At 38.7% G+C, this 17,397-nt stretch overlaps 1 protein-coding gene across 4 annotated transcripts in view; it reads right to left on the minus strand.

The window, feature by feature from the left end:
- CCDC125 (coiled-coil domain containing 125) overlaps nucleotides 1-17,397 on the minus strand; it is a 33,332-nt gene continuing 15,935 nt past the window's right edge. For all 4 annotated transcript variants that reach the window (XM_060091731.1, XM_060091732.1, XM_060091730.1 and 1 more), the window contains exons 7-12: nucleotides 13,112-13,194; nucleotides 8,717-8,832; nucleotides 6,226-6,333; nucleotides 4,926-5,100; nucleotides 1,260-1,390; nucleotides 1-459 (exon numbers count right to left, since the gene is read on the minus strand). In XM_060091731.1, the coding sequence (XP_059947714.1) occupies nucleotides 151-459; nucleotides 1,260-1,390; nucleotides 4,926-5,100; nucleotides 6,226-6,333; nucleotides 8,717-8,832; nucleotides 13,112-13,194 (922 nt within the window). In that variant the 3' untranslated portion in view covers nucleotides 1-150. The remainder of the gene's footprint in view (nucleotides 460-1,259; nucleotides 1,391-4,925; nucleotides 5,101-6,225; nucleotides 6,334-8,716; nucleotides 8,833-13,111; nucleotides 13,195-17,397) is intronic.

The following is a 17,397-nucleotide window of genomic DNA, read 5'->3' on the forward strand; positions in this document are numbered from 1 at the left end:
TTTCTTGTAGAGAACATTTATTTAAGCTGCTTCCCCAAATTTAGAAATACCCGGAAAACACAACTTCTGAAGATGCAGCAACATTTACACGGTCCGTTTTCAAAGTCTTGATATAAATAGCTCTCAGTTGTAATTTCAACTGGTTTGTCTTCAGTACATGATATTTGATGGCAAAGAATAGGATCTTTTAAGAGTTCTTGTGTAGTTTTGATCTGTCTGAAAGTGCTGAATTGAACAAATGCAGCCCACAGAATTAAAAATTTGAACACGTGAATGTACAGGATCATGTAAAACAGGGAATTCTGAAGTTTTCTGCCAGGGGTTTTTTAATGGAGAATTGTCTTTCATGGGATTTTTTTCTTTATTCTCTTTTGAGGTGGTGCCTCTGTCTTCCAAAGCCCGAGCAAGCATGTAACTAACTTTTCTTTGATGAGCCAAAGCTTCTTCTTTATCATTTAACTGCATGCACAGAAATTAAAAACATACCAGTTAGTATACCACAGAGTACAGAGCTATAGTCAGAAGTATTTCCTGAAAATGTTCAATCTCCAATCTAAGCCAGTCAGTATGAATAAATCAATTAGGTGTCCACTGATTCCTAAGCATTATGCTACATGTTATTGAGGATTTTTTTTTAAAGGAAAAAGAGAAAACAGCGTTCTTTCTGTTGAAAAAATTTTTAAGTCATCTGAAGAGAGAGGAGAAAGAAGTATATATTTACATGGTATGTGTGTATATATGTATATATAATACCAACATGTACTTTCCTCTGTGAAAGAATGTTGAAGTTATTTATATAAAAATTGTTTTTATATTTTTATATGCAAGTAAACTTTAATACTCTTCTATAGATAAGTATGTTCATATAACAAAGTTTCTTTGTATAGTCAGGGTTGTGGTAATGAATAAAGGATATAATGCACGAGGAAGTTCGTTGAACACTTTAAAAATTCCTGAATATATAAGTCTTGTCATGAACTGTATATGTAACTGCAGATGACCAAAATGCCTGGACTTAATTACAGGGAGCCTCCTCTTTTGAGAGGTGGAGCTTTAAAGCTGCACAGGAAGAACATGGATGGGAGAAGTGGGAAGCATGTGTGGGGTGTTTAAGGAGATGAAGATCATAATTCTGGAAAATGGTACCTGAAATGGGAACAGAGCATAAAAGTCAAGTATAGAGCGATAAAGAGTTGAATTAATAGGAAGGAAAAAGATAAGCTCATCCACAGCTTCTAACAAAAAGCAAAGATACTAACCAAATCTGTTAGCACCTTAAAGACTTCCTGAGGATCATGCTGGTCATCAGTACTCTTAGAACTGTTTTCCAAAGGGAGCATACCCAACAGTTTCTGCCCTAAGTTCTTCTTACTCCTTTGCGATGGTAACCCTAAAATGGAACACGAAAATCCAGCTGAGACACAAAAAGACACTCACTGAAGTACTTCCAGAAAAAGAGGTAAGTGTGAACCAAGGCTAATTCATTCCTAAATCAGCCAGGACCTTGTCCTCTTCAGGTGACCTCTAGCACGAGTGAGTCAGGCAGCACAGTGCAGTGGGAAAAGCAGACTTTAGAGCCAGGATTGCAAACGCAGGTGAGAGGCCACAGTGTGAGAACCCAGAGCCGCGCCCTGCCGCTCTCATTGCTCAGCAGCTGCCCACAGGAGAATGCAGCCTGTGCTACCTGATAATCTCAGTCTTGCAAAGGAGCCAGCAATCCACATTTGCATGTGAAATCTCCCAGTGTAAAGGTTAGCCACCTGCCCACAATATCTGAGAACACTGTTCACTCCCAACAAAACATGTCTGCAGACAGGTGGCCTCTGAACCATGCAAACTCTGCTTTAGAGCCAGAAAGACCTGGACTTGAATCCCCATTTAACCACTTCCTAATGGTACCATGTTGGACAAGTTCTCTGAGCTACATATCCTCACTTCCAGAATGAGAATAATAGTACCTATGCTCTATTGTTGGGTTGCTGTGCCATTAAATAATAGAGCACGGGCTGGGGGAAGGGAGTGGGCAGTTAGTATTGAATGGGGGTACAGAGTTTGGGAAGATGAAAAAGTTCTGGAGATGGATGGTGATGATAATACAACAACGTGAATGGACTTCTTGTCACTTAAAAATGGTTAAAATGGTAAGTTTAAAAAAAAATGGTTCTAAAGAACCTAGGAGCAGGACAGGAATAAAGATGTAGACATAGAGAATGGACTTGAGGACACGGGGAGGGGGAAGGGTAAGCTGGGACAAAGTGAGAGAGTGGCATGGACTTATATACACTACCAAATGTAAAATAGATAGCTAGTGGGAAGCAGCCGCATAGCACAGGGAGATCAGGTCGGTGCTTTGTGTCCATCTAGAGGGGTGGGATAGGGAGGGTGGGAGGGAGACGCAAGAGGGAGGAGATATGGGGATATATGTGTACGTATAGCTGATTCACTTTGTTATAAAGCAGAAACTAACACACCATTGTAAGGCAATTATACTCCAATAAAGATGTTAAAAAAAATGTACCTACTTAAAAAAGAATGGTAAGTTTTATGCAATTAAAACAATTGTGAAAGCACCTAGCCCAGCTACTGACATAATGCTTAAAAGTCCACATCCTGCAATATGTACACTGATATTCTTCTTCATCCATAGAAAGGATGCAATTTGTAGCAGAAAATACAAAATTTATAGATTTATACAAAGAAAATTTCAAGAATGTTTTTAGAATGCTCTGCAAATGGTCTAATGGTCAGATAAAGTCTAAAGGGACAATTCCCTTTCCACCCAATCCTGATAAACCACAGTGACTGGGCCTCACACCTGACCTTTTTCAATAGCAGCTGTGGCAAAGGGGAAAAGCCAGACAAGTTGACCAGCTCACCAGTTCTGAGAGTGGATGAATCTGTCTCTATTTTCAATCTAAAAAAAAGGAAACATGCTTATAAGCTATCTCTCAGAACTTGTCTAAGCAGCCATATCAAGAAGAAAAGTTAACATAGTGTTAACCACAAATAAGAAAATGACCTGTAACAATCATCTTGTACCAGATTACTGAAGTATATTAAAATGAATCAAAGTCTTATCACTAAGAAACTCACAAAGAGCTACTAAACCTTTTATGGACTTGTAAAGGCTTTTCAGAGATAAACTATTTTAAATTCTGCTTCCAGTACCTTAACAGAAAGCAAAGATTGGGAGCTGTACCCCTCAAATCATATTTTCTATGGAGAAGTTCCTGAATTGTGTAAAAAGCTAAGAAAGGCAGGAATTCTGGAATATAAAATGAGGACAAGTGCTGAACTGAATATGAATCTACCGCTTCTATTCTTTCTCCCTACTCTTCTACCTTCCATCAACAAAATCAGATTTTCAAAGGGATTTGACTTTAACAACACAAAACACCTAGGCTGCCCTCTAAGAGTATACCTTTGAAAATTTTGCAATCCAGCTCCTATCAAGGGCCTCACTGAAAGAAGAGGTGCTTGAGGAAGATCACCTACACATTGGTTGTTCACAGTAGAACTAGATATTCTTAATGTTTTCCACCAATTCCTCAAAGGCTAAGTACATTGGACTATGTTAGCTTATTTCCCTGGCAAATCACTTACCTTGACACTGAGGTTATACCTTTACCTTTTATCAAGGAATTATAGAAAACAGCCACATAAATACTAATTTTTTATTTATTATAAGTGACTGTTGAGGACTTAGCCATTATATTTGCTCACTGGCCTCTGTAAGTCTCATATTAGAAAACACCTTTAGAAGTTAATTTCAGTACAATGTGGAATGCCTGATTAAGAATGAACAAGAGTTGAGGAACATTATTTCCCCCCTTTTGCCCTGACTTCCACCTGACTAAATACATAGCTTTTATATCTGCTTTCACCGTTCTTGTTTACTACTTCTATTTTTATTATCCCTATAAGCTGTTTCTTAACACTTCAGCAAAGAGATGGGTTTAGTTAATGAAGCTAAAATTCACAACACTTGACCCATATACTAACGCTAATATGCACGGTTTGAAGAGATATTTCAAACAAAATTAGGTATCTACTATTAAAAGTTTCATTTTTAATACTATAAGATTCTTATTGGTCCTAAGTTCATCTGAAAATGAGAGATACTGGAAATAGGATTATGGATTTTGTCAAAAAAGATTTAGAAACAGGGTCATGTCAGAATTTGAATACTAAAAATTTACACTTAATAAACTTCACTTTAATCTTTCTTGACTGATAAATGGTTTCAAATTAGAATTTTAAATTGAAGCAATATGAAGCCTACTGAATAATACTTACAAATGAAAATTGAGATTGACCATTTAGAGAAACTAAAATTTCTAAAAAATACCAACTACTTTGTTTATATTGAACAGTCTACATACTTCAATGGCAATTTATTCTCTCATGCCATTTTTGTATATTTTGTTTACACTAATACCATAATGACTCCAAAATGGCCATGAACTTTTTTTTTTTTTTTTGGCCATGAACTTTTGATAGGCTTGTGAACCAAAACCTAAACCTTAACTTCTGTTTCACTTTTTATAAGAATATTTTATTAATTTGTCCAATTTAAGATTATTTCTCTACTGCTCAATGTCTCCTTCCAAAGTCACACATTTCAATAAAGTTTAATTAGATAGATTTAATGTTGGGTTCCACTGTTGGGTTCTAGCGCTCGTATTAGAATTTTTTCCACTAAAAATCTCTACTAAAAAAGAGATTCTCCTGTTATTTTATGGTTTCATCTGCATAAGTAACACCCAGTGACTCCTTTTTTCCCATAGTTGTTACATTTTTAGATAAATCATAACTATATGTGAAATTTCAATTATATTCACCATATTAACTGCTTAATCAACTATGATTATAACCAAAAACAACTGAAATTACACCTGATTATTACCATTATAATTCTTATTTACCATCATCTTTAAGGTGCTTCCAATTTGTCCCTTTTGTTGCTTTCTTACATATTTTATCCATTTGTGTCAATCTTAGTGCCTGGTCATTTTTCCTCATTAATTGTTGCTCAAATGCAATTCTGAATGCATCTGCCATTATGTAGGCTTCTTCTTTACTCTTCTGCAGAAGTTCCAACTGGTTTTGAAAGAAAGTTTGAGAGGTGTTAGAGGCAAAACCAGAACAATTCTTGCCTGAATGCTGAGTCAGATTAGCAAATGCAGTCTCCCTGCCTAGTAGTTTTCTGCCTGCCCTTGATATATTGGATCCGCTTAATCTAATTACTACATGCCATCCTCTTCTGCAGTAGCTGCCCACTCTGAACCAGATTACCAGGAGTTTCTCTTGTGCCTATCAGTTCCCTGGTAATCCTACTCTTAGACCTCATTATCCTAGACGGGCCTCGTGTATGTCCTGCCCAACGAGGAAGAAGGGAGGATGCCAATGGCTGCATTTCAGTTCTGCCTTGGGCCATGCCAGAAAATACCACTGAAAACAATTATGAATACCATCTTTCAGATACCTCCCACAGCTGACTCTGATCTTTGTAATCTTATGCTTTTCCTGATGAATTGCTAATGTTTAGCTGTTTGCTTTCATATATACTCTGAAGACTAAATTCCAAACCTTCAATAAAAACATTTTAAAAATTATGGTCCATACTGTATTTGTTGTGAAAGCCTAATTATAATGGCAGCTATCATTTGATTAAATGCCAGGCATGGCCCTATGCTAAACATTATATGTCTACCGTTTTTATTTTTCACAACAACCCTCCAAACTAGTTATTAGCCTCCATTTAACATACGCGTCCAAAGCCACAAAGCAGGAAAATATTGGAGCTGAGATTCAAACCTAGGTCTGGCTGGCACAAAGGTTCCTTCCACTGTACCTTGCAGCTTTTCTAATAAGCTTCATGTTTATATCTCGGCTAATCGGTGTTGCACATCCTGGTGATTTTAAGCAGGTGTGCCTTTTCCTCTAATATCTAGTAATTTTAGGGCCATGTATAGACAAAAGAAATATGAACTTAGGAAATATTAACTAAAACACAGGCAAACAACTTTTCATGGCTGTAATATCGTGCCAAGTAATGTAAATAAAATCCGGTTTATATGTTAATGTTATCATTTAAAACTAAGAATAAGTTCCATAGCCAAAGACTACCAAATTAAGCTAATTATTACATATACTTCCATTTATTCTACTTTGTTTTAATGGAGAAGCAAAACCAAAGCTTTTACTGTTTTGATAACACAATACCTCCTGTTTGACCTGAAGGAGCATTTTCCGAGTAGATGCTGCCAGTCTGGCACAGGTACAGGGGCTCCCTCTGGGACCGTGACAAAGGCAGGCTCCCAGGACTGCAAGCTTTAAATCCAAAAGAATTATCCATTACTAAGTGTCACATTGCTCAGCCGTGCACAAACACGGGGCGCACACACAAACCCATGCACATTTTATTCAAGCACCTAATTCAAAGAAACTGCAAAGGAAAACAAAAATAGGAAGCTGAGACCATGATTTCAGGACCCAAGGGGAAATTAACTACAAATGAGGAGAGACTGTTATTACTCGGAACAAAAATACACAGGAATTCTGCATTCCTTCTGCTCACGCTCCAAAGCCTTTCACTTGGTACCAGTTTCCTATACTTCTGAGTTCTTGGCAGGAACTTGACCTAACGAAGTAAATATAAACACCCACAATATGGATTTCCTGTGACTGGGTTTGGCCTTGCTACCCAGCATTCATTACTGTCAGGTCCTGCCAGGAGAGATGCATGCTCAGAAATGATGAGTGAATTCTAAGGAAAACAATCATCCTGCCACTCCTAAAAAAATGGTCTATGATCATGTAATAAATTCTTTATATATTTCTTGGTTCATCCACTGTTCTGGAATTGCATATGGCCCTGATCCTTCAAAACCTGTCTTTGGATCACAATGAAGAAACTAATCCACGTGGGTCACTCCTGGTTGACCACTGTAGCCAGAAGAAAAGTAAGAACTGTTGTACCTTTTTTTTTTTTTTTTTTTTGCGGTACGCGGGCCTCTCACTGTTGTGGCCTCTCCCGTTGCGGAGCACAGGCTCCGGACGCGCAGGCTCAGCGGCCATGGCTCACGGGCCCAGCTGCTCCACGGCATGTGGGATCTTCCCAGACCGGGGCACGAACCCATGTCCCCTGCATCGGCAGGCGGACTCTCAACCACTGCGCCACCAGGGAAGCCCTGCTGTACTTTTTTTTTAAAAACCATTTTGGCAACTAACCACAAGTTGCTTTCCCAAAATATTCCAACAGCTTCCAATTTAATGGAGGCGGTCTATGTAACATATTGTGCCATATCTTTTAAAGTTTCATGTGGAACTACAAAATTATTGTCTAAGCTTCCTGCTGCTATAAATTTCACATGGACTGTCTTAAAACAGAATTTTATTTTAGAGACTGTTTAGAGAGGAAGATTCCACGGTCTCTCTTAGTGTAAAGGCTATTTCAGAAAATTCCTTCTTGCATTAATGATAACTGTGAAGTACACAGTGAGCTTTCAGTTGACTCAAGTGTACAAATGGTGGCTATGTGGCAGATTGGTATCTTCCCTTTTCAACTTCCGGCTCCTGATAATTGTCCCTGCGAAAGTTGCCAAAAGCATCTTAAGACCTGGGTAGGGCCAATATAAAAATGCAAGGTTTCTGCAAGGACCTCTGCATCCTAATTCTATGTTCTTACCTCAGTGCTCCTTCATCAGCTGGCTCAGGGCCCTTGTTCTTGCCTGCCATAAAGTTACTTAGAGCCTACTCAAGATTATAATAAAGCACACTTTTTCTGAACTTTCTCTCCGTTCAGTTTCTTTTATTTTTCTTTTTTTTGCTAGTACACTAGTTTTCCACCCAGGCAGTAGAGCACGGTGATCAAAAGCACAGACTCTAAACTCCACCTGGGTGTAAATCCCAGCTCCACCACTTAGTAGCTTTGTGACTTTGGGCAAATCACTTAACCCTTCTGGGCCAAAATTACCTCATTTGTAAAGTAGGGATTTAATTGTACTCACCTTATTTGGTGGTGGTGAGAATGAAATGTGTTAATCTATGTGAATCACTTAGAACAGTGTCTGGAACTTACTAAGGACTATGTATTTGCTATTATTATTAGTAGTTGCTTTCTTTGAAGTTCTATAATAAGTGAATGGCTACCCCTTCTCACTCCACTGGTACGCTTATTTCTCATGAGTCCCCAGGATACTTGTAAGACATTTCACACCTCAGCAAGCAATTAGCAATGCATCAGCAGATCTTTGTCCTGGACCTGGCTCAATCCCAGAGTGACTGCATCACTTTGGGAAAGTAACTAAAACTATCTGAGCCTGAGTTTCCTCCTCTGTAAAATGGGGATAATACCTGCTTTGCAGCCCTCACAAGACCATTATGAAGATCAGATTAAAAAACGTGTGGGAAAGTACTCTGATGCTGTAAGCCTCTACCCTGGGAAGACACTACTAACATACTTTCTGCTAAAGCTGTAGAAAAAGGAAATAAAAGGGACAGGAAGTGGCTAGCACATCCCCTAATGTCCAAGAATGCTGTGCCGGAAAGGTATGGTACCAGCAAGGCTGAAGAGTGGACCTGGGCCTCTCTCACCCTTGGTCTCAAATTGCTAAGTATGGTTGTATCCTAGAAGTGGAGCTGATGGTGACAGCAGAAAGAAATGGAAGTGGAAAATTTCCCTCCTCCTAAACTTTCATACCTGCTTACCTACCTCAAGACCTGAAACCTCTGTAAAGCCACTTGTGTCCCGGCATGTGTTTTCCTGAGCCATCTTCCGCTGTTTGATATCAAGCATGGCGAGGGCCTCCAAATACTGTTGATTCAAAACTAGGAAGGGCCATGTAAGAAAGTGTTAGGAGGTCTAACCCCAGCCTCACCTAATCCAGTTAAACCAACACCACATACTCACTTCTAAGCAAGGGATATACAACTACCCACAAAATCTGTCTCCAACCAGAAAATTTGATAGAATAGTGGGTATCAAGCGAGTTAACACTAGATAAAATGTTATTTTTAATGTGGAAATAATTTTGCAACCGAAGTCTGGTCTTCATTTGCTCAAAGAAAATTTGTAGGATTTTGAAAAAGAGAACATACAAAGGCTAATTATCCACACTGTGAGACGATCAGATGATGAAATCTAATATGTTGTATTAATGTCAACTGTACCAGCTCTCCAAACTCTATCAGACTTTTCTTTTAGTTAAGAGTTTTCACAAGAGGCTCTCAGTGCATATATTTAGAACAAGAGGGGTCCTGCTATTTACTGGAAAGCAGAATAACAGTAACTTTCCCTCTCTTCTTATAGGGTGGAAGGATAGGGAGGAAGGGACAGGAGCAGTGGTTATGAGCAACTTCTGTCCTGGCACCAACCTAACATGGGGGAAATCACTATCTGCTCAAATCACTAGTGTGGAGAAGCATATCAGTGTGTGCAGTTCTCACCCAGGGGATTGCCACAGTTCACTTACTACACTATGTAAAGTGCTGCTCTCGGGCCCATGACCTGACTGAGCACTCATTTTACGCCTTTCAAGCCACCACTTTAAAATAGTTTCTGCTGGGAATTCCCTGGTGGTCCAGTGGTTAGGACTCCGGGCTCTCACTGCCAGGGGCCCAGGTTTGATCCCCGGTCAGGGAACTAAGATCCCACATGCCACATGGTGTGGCCAAAAAAATAGATTTCTAAAAAGTTAGTATCACCTTAATACTCTTTCATTAACTTCTGTCATATAGTGACTCATTATATAAAAGATATGCTCTGTGTGTGTGTATATACACATACATTTATATAATTTCAAGTTCTTAATGAGTCAAATAATATTCTGAAAAATATTTGTATTAGTGACAAAGTCACAGAAGACATTTTATGAGAAAAAATTATGTTGAATAACTATACAATTTTATACTTTTCCTACTAGATTCCCAATAAACATACATCTACTCAGTTCCTCAAACATCAGGTGCTGTACCATTTTGTTTACACTGAGTATAAAAATTAAAGGATAAAGGGAGAATCAGGAGAAATTACTTAATGGGTATAAGGTTTTATTTTGTAGTCATGGAAACGTTTTAGAACTAGATGTTTGTAAGCATTATGAATTGTTCACTTTTAAATGGTTAAATTTAAGTTGTGAATTACACCTCAAAAATTTTTTTAATTCGAAAACCTAACTGATCAAACCCACAGCCAACATCGCTCTCAATGGTGAAAAACTGAAACCATTTCCTCTAAGATCAGGAACAACACAAGGTTGCCCACTCTCACCACTATTATTCAACATAGTTTTGGAAGTTTTAGCCACAGCAATCAGAGAAGAAAAAGAAATAAAAGGAATCCAAATCAGAAAAGAGGTAAAACTGTCACTGTTTGCAGATGACATGATACTATACATAGAGAATCCTAAAGATGCTACCAGAAAACTACTAGAGCTAATCAATGAATTTGGTAGAGTAGCAGGATACAAAATTAATGCACAGAAACCTCTTGCATTCCTATACACTAATGATGAAAAATCTGAAAGAGAAATTAAGGAAACACTCCCATTTACCAATGCAACAAAAAGAATAAAATACCCAGGAATAAACAAACCTACCTACAGAGACAAAAGACCTGTATGCAGAAAACTATAAGACACTGATGAAAGAAATTAAAGATGATACAAATAGATGGAGAGATATACCATGTTCTTGGATTGGAAGAGTCAACATTGTGAAAATGACTATACTACCCAAAGCACTCTACAGATTCAATGCAATCCCTATCAAACTACCAATGGCATTTTTCACAGAACTAGAACAAAAAATTACAGAATTTGTATGGAAACACAAAAGACCCCAAACAGCCAAAGCAATCTTGAGAAACAAAAACAGAGCTGGGGGAATCAGGCTCCCTGACTTCAGACTATACTACAAAGCTACAGTAATCAAGACAGTATGGTATTGGCACAAAAACAGAAATATAGATCAATGGAACAGGATAGAAAGCCCAGAGATAAACCCATGCACCTATGGTCACCTTATCTTTGATAAGGAGGCAAGAGTATATAATAGAGAAAAGACAGTCTCTTCAATAAGTGGTGCTAGGAAAACTGGACAGCTACATGTAAACGGATGAAATTAGAACACTTCCTAACACCATACACAAAAATAAACTCAAAATGGATTAAAGACCTAAATGTAAGGCCAGACACTATAAAACTCTTAGAGGAAAACAGGCAGAACGCTCTGACATAAATCACAGCAAGATCCTTTTTGACCCACCTCCTAGAAAAATGGAAATAAAAATAAACAAATGGGACCTAATGAAACTTAAAAGCTTTTGCACAGCAAAGGAAACCACAAACAAGACAAAAAGGCAACCCTCAGAATAGGAGAAAATATTTGCAAACAAAGCAACTGACAAAGGATTAATCTCCAAAAAATATACAAGCAGCTCATGCAGCTCAATATCAAAAAAACAAACAACCTGGACTTCCCTGGTGACACAGTGGTTAAGAATCCACCTGCCAATGCAGGGGACATGGGTTTGATCCCTGGGCCGAGAAGATCCCACATGCCACGGAGCAACTAAGCCCATGCACCACAACTACTGAGCCTGTGCTCTAGAGCCCACGCGCCACAACTACTGAAGCCCAGGCGCCTAGAGCCTGTGCTCCGCAACAAGAGACACCACTGCAAGTGAGAAGCCTGCGCACTGCAAGGAAGACCCAACGCAGCCAAATTAATTAATTAAAAAAAAAAAAAGAATCCAAAAATGGGCAGAAGACCTAGACAGACATTTCTCCAAAGAAGATATACAGATTGCCAACAAACACACGAAAGGATGCTCAACATCACTAACCATTAGAGAAATGCAAGTCAAAACTACAATGAGGTATCACCTCACACCAGTCAGAATGGCCATCATCAAAAAATCTACAAACAATAAATGCTGAAAAGGGTGTAGAGAAAAGGGAACCCTCTTGCACTGTTGGTGGGAATGTAAATTGATACAGCCACTATGGAGAACAGTCTGGAGGTTCCTCAAAAAACTAAAAATAGAACTACCATACGATGCAGCAATCCCACTACTGGGCATATACCCTGAGAAAACCATAATTCAAAAAGAGTCATGTACCACAATGTTCATTGCAGCTCTATTTACAACAGCCAGGACATGGAAGCAACCTAAATGTCCATCAACAGATGAATGGATAAAGAAGATGTGGCACATATATACTGAGCCATAAAAAGAAATGAAATTGAGTTATTTGTAGTGAGGTGGATGGGCCTAGAGTCTGTCATACAGAGTGAAGTAAGTCAGAAAGAGCAAACAAATACCATATACTAATACATATATATGGAATCTAAAAAAAAAAAATAGTTCTGATGAACCTAGGGGCAGGACAGGAATAAAGACACAGACGTAAAGAAGGGACTAGAGGACACAGGGAGTGGGAAGGGTAAGCTGGGACGAAGTGAGAGAGTAACACTGACATATATACACTACCAAATGTAAAACAGATAGCTAGTGGGAAGCAGCTGCATAGCACAGGGAGATCAGCTCGGTGCTTTGCAACCACCTAGAGGGGTGGGATAAGGAGGGTGGGAGGGAGATGTAAGAGGGAGAGGATATGGGGATATATGTATATGTATAGCTGATTCACTTTGTTATACAGCAGAAATGAACACAACATTGTAAAGCAATTATACTCCAATAAAGATGTTAAAAAAAAAAACCTAACATGCATTTCTTCTCTTTTATCCTTAAAATATGTTACTTCAAAATATTAGCACTTTGTCTATTGATATTTTGTTCTTAACATAGGACACTATTTAAAACTGATCTTTTAACATAGTATTTTTTTTTTTTTTTTTTTTTTTTTTGCTTTACGCGGGCCCCTCACTGTTGTGGCCTCTCCCGTTGAGGAGCACAGGCTCTGGACGCACAGGCTCAGCGGCCATGGCTCACGGGCCCAGACGCTCCGCGGCATGTGGGATCTTCCCGGATCGGGGCACGAACCCGTGTCCCCTGCATCGGCAGGCGGACTCTCAACCACTGCGCCACCAGGGAAGCCCTTAACATAGTATTTTTAAAGAATTATCAAAATACCACTCTACTTACTTGCATTTTCAGACTTGAGCATTTTAATTTCTTCTGTTTTCAGTTTCAAAGTTTCTTTGAAGACTGCATTTTCACAGTTTAGCCTGGAAAAAAGTACCCTCCAAGTAACTAAAACATTAATACTTTGAAGGTGAATGAGAATATTTAATCCCATAATTAGAACATGAAAACCCTAATATAATTTTTCTTACATCAAAACAATCTAGAATTTATATATGTAATAAAATAAAAATTTAAAGGAGTGTGGTTAGAGTTTGAACTTACTCTTAACCCTTCTGTATACTTAGCTGAGAAAGTATCAGAACCAGAAATACTTCTAAGTCATCTAGTTTGAACATTCATTCTCTTTATTAAAGTTTCAATCAAGTTAATAACCATTTGAACACCAACTACATGCTTAGGTCACCTTCCAAAATTTGCATAAAAAGATACATAGGGAGGTACAAACTTCCAGTTGTAAAATAAATAAGTCCTGGGGATGCAATGTACAGCATGAAGACTGTAGCTAACAATTATTGTACAGTATTTGAAAGCTGCTAAGAGAGTAGACCTTAAAAGTTCTCAACATAAGAAAAAAACTGTAATGATGTAAGGCAATGAATATTAACTAGATTTATTGTGATGATCATTTTGCAACATATACAAATATCAAATCATTATATTGTACACCTGAAACTAATACACTGTTATATGTCAATTATACCTCAATTTAAGAAAAAGATACATAGGGAGCTTTATCTATTGAATGAAAATTGGAATTACTTACAAGAGTTCCTAAATTGCCCAGCATCAGGACTTCCCTGGTGGTGCAGTGGTTAAGAATCCACCTGCCAATGCAGGGGACACGTTCAAGCCCTGGTCCGGGAAGATCCCACATGCTGCAGAGCAACTAAACCCACAAGCCACAGCTACTGAGTCCACGTGCCACAACTAGTGAGCCCGCGTGCCACAACTACCAAAGCCCGCGTGCCACAACTACCGAAGCCCACGCGCCTGGAGCCCGTTCTCTGCAACAAGAAAAGCCACCATAATGAGAAGAGTGTGCACCGCAACGAATAGTCCCCACTCTCAGCAACTAGAGAAAGCCTGCGTGCAGCAACGAAGACCCAACACAGCCAAAAATAAGTAAATAAATAAATTTATTTTTTAAATAAATAAATAAATTTGTTTTAAATAGCCCAGTATCAGAGGCTTAAAAAATTGCTTTTGTAATTAAAAACAGTCGCCAGATCATCTGGTCTAATTTATAACTTTAAATAAAATACCTATCAGGACGTGATATTCCTAGGGAATATTACATGCTGTGCTTGGGACAGGCCTCATATCATTAAAACAGTGGTCATGAAGTTAAAGTTTCTCAATTAAAGTGAAATGTTGTTCACATCACAAGAAAAAAAAATTCTGTATCCATGTATGTGACGCATGTTGACTGTATTGTGGTGAACATTTTGTGATATGTACAGGCATTGAGTCATTGTGTTGTACACCTGAACTAATGTAATATATGTCAGTTATATCTAAAAAACAAGAAATGTAAATCTAAGACATTCCCTTTCCATGAATTGCCTACAAATTAATAAAACGTGAAATCAGTTTTTCAAGCAATGTCTATAGCCCTTGAGGAATAAAGCACTTTTTTTTTTCCTTTATAAATTTATTTATTTATTTTTGGCTGCGTTGGGTCTTCATTGCTGCGTGCAGGCTTTCTCTAGTTGAGGCGAGCAGGGGCTACTCTTGGTTGCGGTGCATAGGCTTCTCATTGCAGTGGCTTCTCTTGTTGAGGAGCACGGCCTCTAGGCATGCGGGCTTCAGTAGTTGTGGCTCGTGGACTCTAGAGCACAGGCTCAGTAGTTGTGGCACATGGGCTTAGTTGCTACACACATGTGGGATCTTCCGGACCAGGGCTCGAACACGTGTCCCCTGCACTGGCAGGTGGATTCTTAACCACTGTGCCACCAGGGAAGTCCTAAAGCACCTTTCTTAGCATGACCTTTTCCTAGGACTCTAGGTCTGTGATTCTCAAACTGAACTCTGAATAATTCTAAGCTTATGAGGACGTTGTGAGATGCTCACAAACATTTTATGAGATGCATGCAAACTACTTTATAAATTAATTTTAAAAAACAACCTACTCAGGGAGTTCCCTGGTGGTCCGGTGGTTAAGACTCCATGCTCCCAATGCAGGGGGCCAGGGTTCGATCCCTGGTCAGGGAACTAGATTCCACGTGCCACAACTAAGAGCCTGCATGCCACAACTAAAGATCCCACATGCCGCAATGAAGATCCCGTATGCTGCAACTAAGACCCGGCCCAGCTAAATAAATAAATAAATATTTTTAAAAACCAAAAAACCAAAAAAAAAAAAAATCACAACCTACTCAGTCAAATGCATTAACTTTGCTGTCTGGTTAACTATTTTTGTGCAGACCTCACTATAAAGCATTGCCTGCTAGTTCTGCCTAACTGAAGAGCATCCTAAGAGATAACCTGTTGACCAAGTGTAAATCTGTGTATGTGAATCAGAATTTTCTGGATTCTGTGCAGCTATAACAAAATACAAAAAAAAAAAAATTGGGTAAACAACACTATCACATTGGCAAATATCAAAACGTATGACATATTCTCTTGATGAGGCTATGGGGAAACAAGCACTCTCATGAGTTACCGTTAGGAATGAAAATTGGTACAAGCCTCATAGAGAGGAATTAGGCAACCTCTAATAAATCTACATATGTATCTACCTTTTGACCCATTCTACTTCTAAGAATTTACCTTGAAAATACATCTCCAGCAACACAAAAGTATATGTCAAGGCTATTTATTGCAGCATTGATTATAATAGCAAAATAATGGAAACAATCTAAGAGCCTATATATAGGAGAGTGGTTGAGTAACTGTTTCACAGCCACACAATCGAGTGATTTCCAGGATATATTGTTAAACAGAAAAAGCACAAAAGAGTATCTACAGGAAACTATCTTTGATGTAAGAAAGAAGGGGAAATAAGAAAACATACATATACCTGCCTATTTGTGTAAACAGAAACAGAGGAAGGATAAATCACAAAATAGTAAGGTTGATTATGTACAGATAGTGAAGGGAAGGAGGAATGGCAGGACATTGGGAATGGGGTAGAGGGGTGAAGGACACTTCTCTGAATATACCTGTCTGAATACTTCTGACTGTTGGAAGCACTGTCAATGTTTCACAAAGTCAAAAGTAGACAAACAAAATAAGTAAATTAATAAGGATAGTGAAAAACTCTAAACCAGAATACAAATGGAAACAAATGAACTTAAATGAAGAGCATAACCATACTGAAGATAAAAAAGAGGAAACTAACCAAGTAAGTTTTAAACACCATATTTTGACCATATACCTTCAGGCTAAAAACAAAACTGTAAACAAATATGGAACTCTAGTTAATGGGTTTGATTTTACAATGGTATGTATTAGCAATTCTAAAGTTACTTTCTGTATAGTCTGTGGTGGAACAAATAAGTAAACATACAGGGTAACAGAAGTCAGGTTTCTCCTTGTGGGACTTACAAATGCAGAGAGGGGCAAGACTAAGATGAACCCTGTGGTGGTGTTCTGCAATTGGAGATATGAGTATGATCTCATTGATGTGACAGATACATGCATACATAAATGATAAAGAGACAGGTAGATAGATGATAAATCGATGACATAGATAGATAGATATATATACGTGTGTCTGCACCTGTGTATTTTCCAACTCTGTCCTCTGAGAGGAACTTCACACAGTGAACCCTCAGTAGTAATGAGCGCACCTAGCACTCAGATTTTGATTTCTAAACACCATTCCCCATTAAAAGGAACTGCTGCTCCTTGAAGAAATACCTAATATTGTAGGCATACTGGCCTAGAATATCTTGTACCAGAAAGCAAGAAAGTGCTCAAAGAAAAATAGATGTCAAAAAGTCACAGGAACACCTGTGCTTGATGGGGCTGCCACTGACCAAAGTTGGAAAATTTTAAGCATCAAAAGAAATCACGGGGCTTCCCTGGTGGCACAGTGGTTGGGAGTCCGCCTGCCGATGCAGGGGACATGGGTTCGTGCCCCGGCCCGGGAAGATCCCACGTGCCGTGAAGCGGCTAGGCCCATGAGCCATGGCCGCTGGGCCCGCGTATCTGGAGCCTGTGCTCCGCAACGGGAGAGGCCGCAGCGGTGAGAGGCCCGCGTACCGCAAAAAAAAAAAAAAAAGAAGAAATTATGGTAGTAATAGCTTTTAACCCACTGAATAATGCAAGAATCCTTGAAT

Source organism: Mesoplodon densirostris, chromosome 3, assembly GCF_025265405.1.
Source record: "Mesoplodon densirostris isolate mMesDen1 chromosome 3, mMesDen1 primary haplotype, whole genome shotgun sequence".
In the NCBI taxonomy this organism is placed as follows: domain Eukaryota; kingdom Metazoa; phylum Chordata; class Mammalia; order Artiodactyla; family Ziphiidae; genus Mesoplodon; species Mesoplodon densirostris.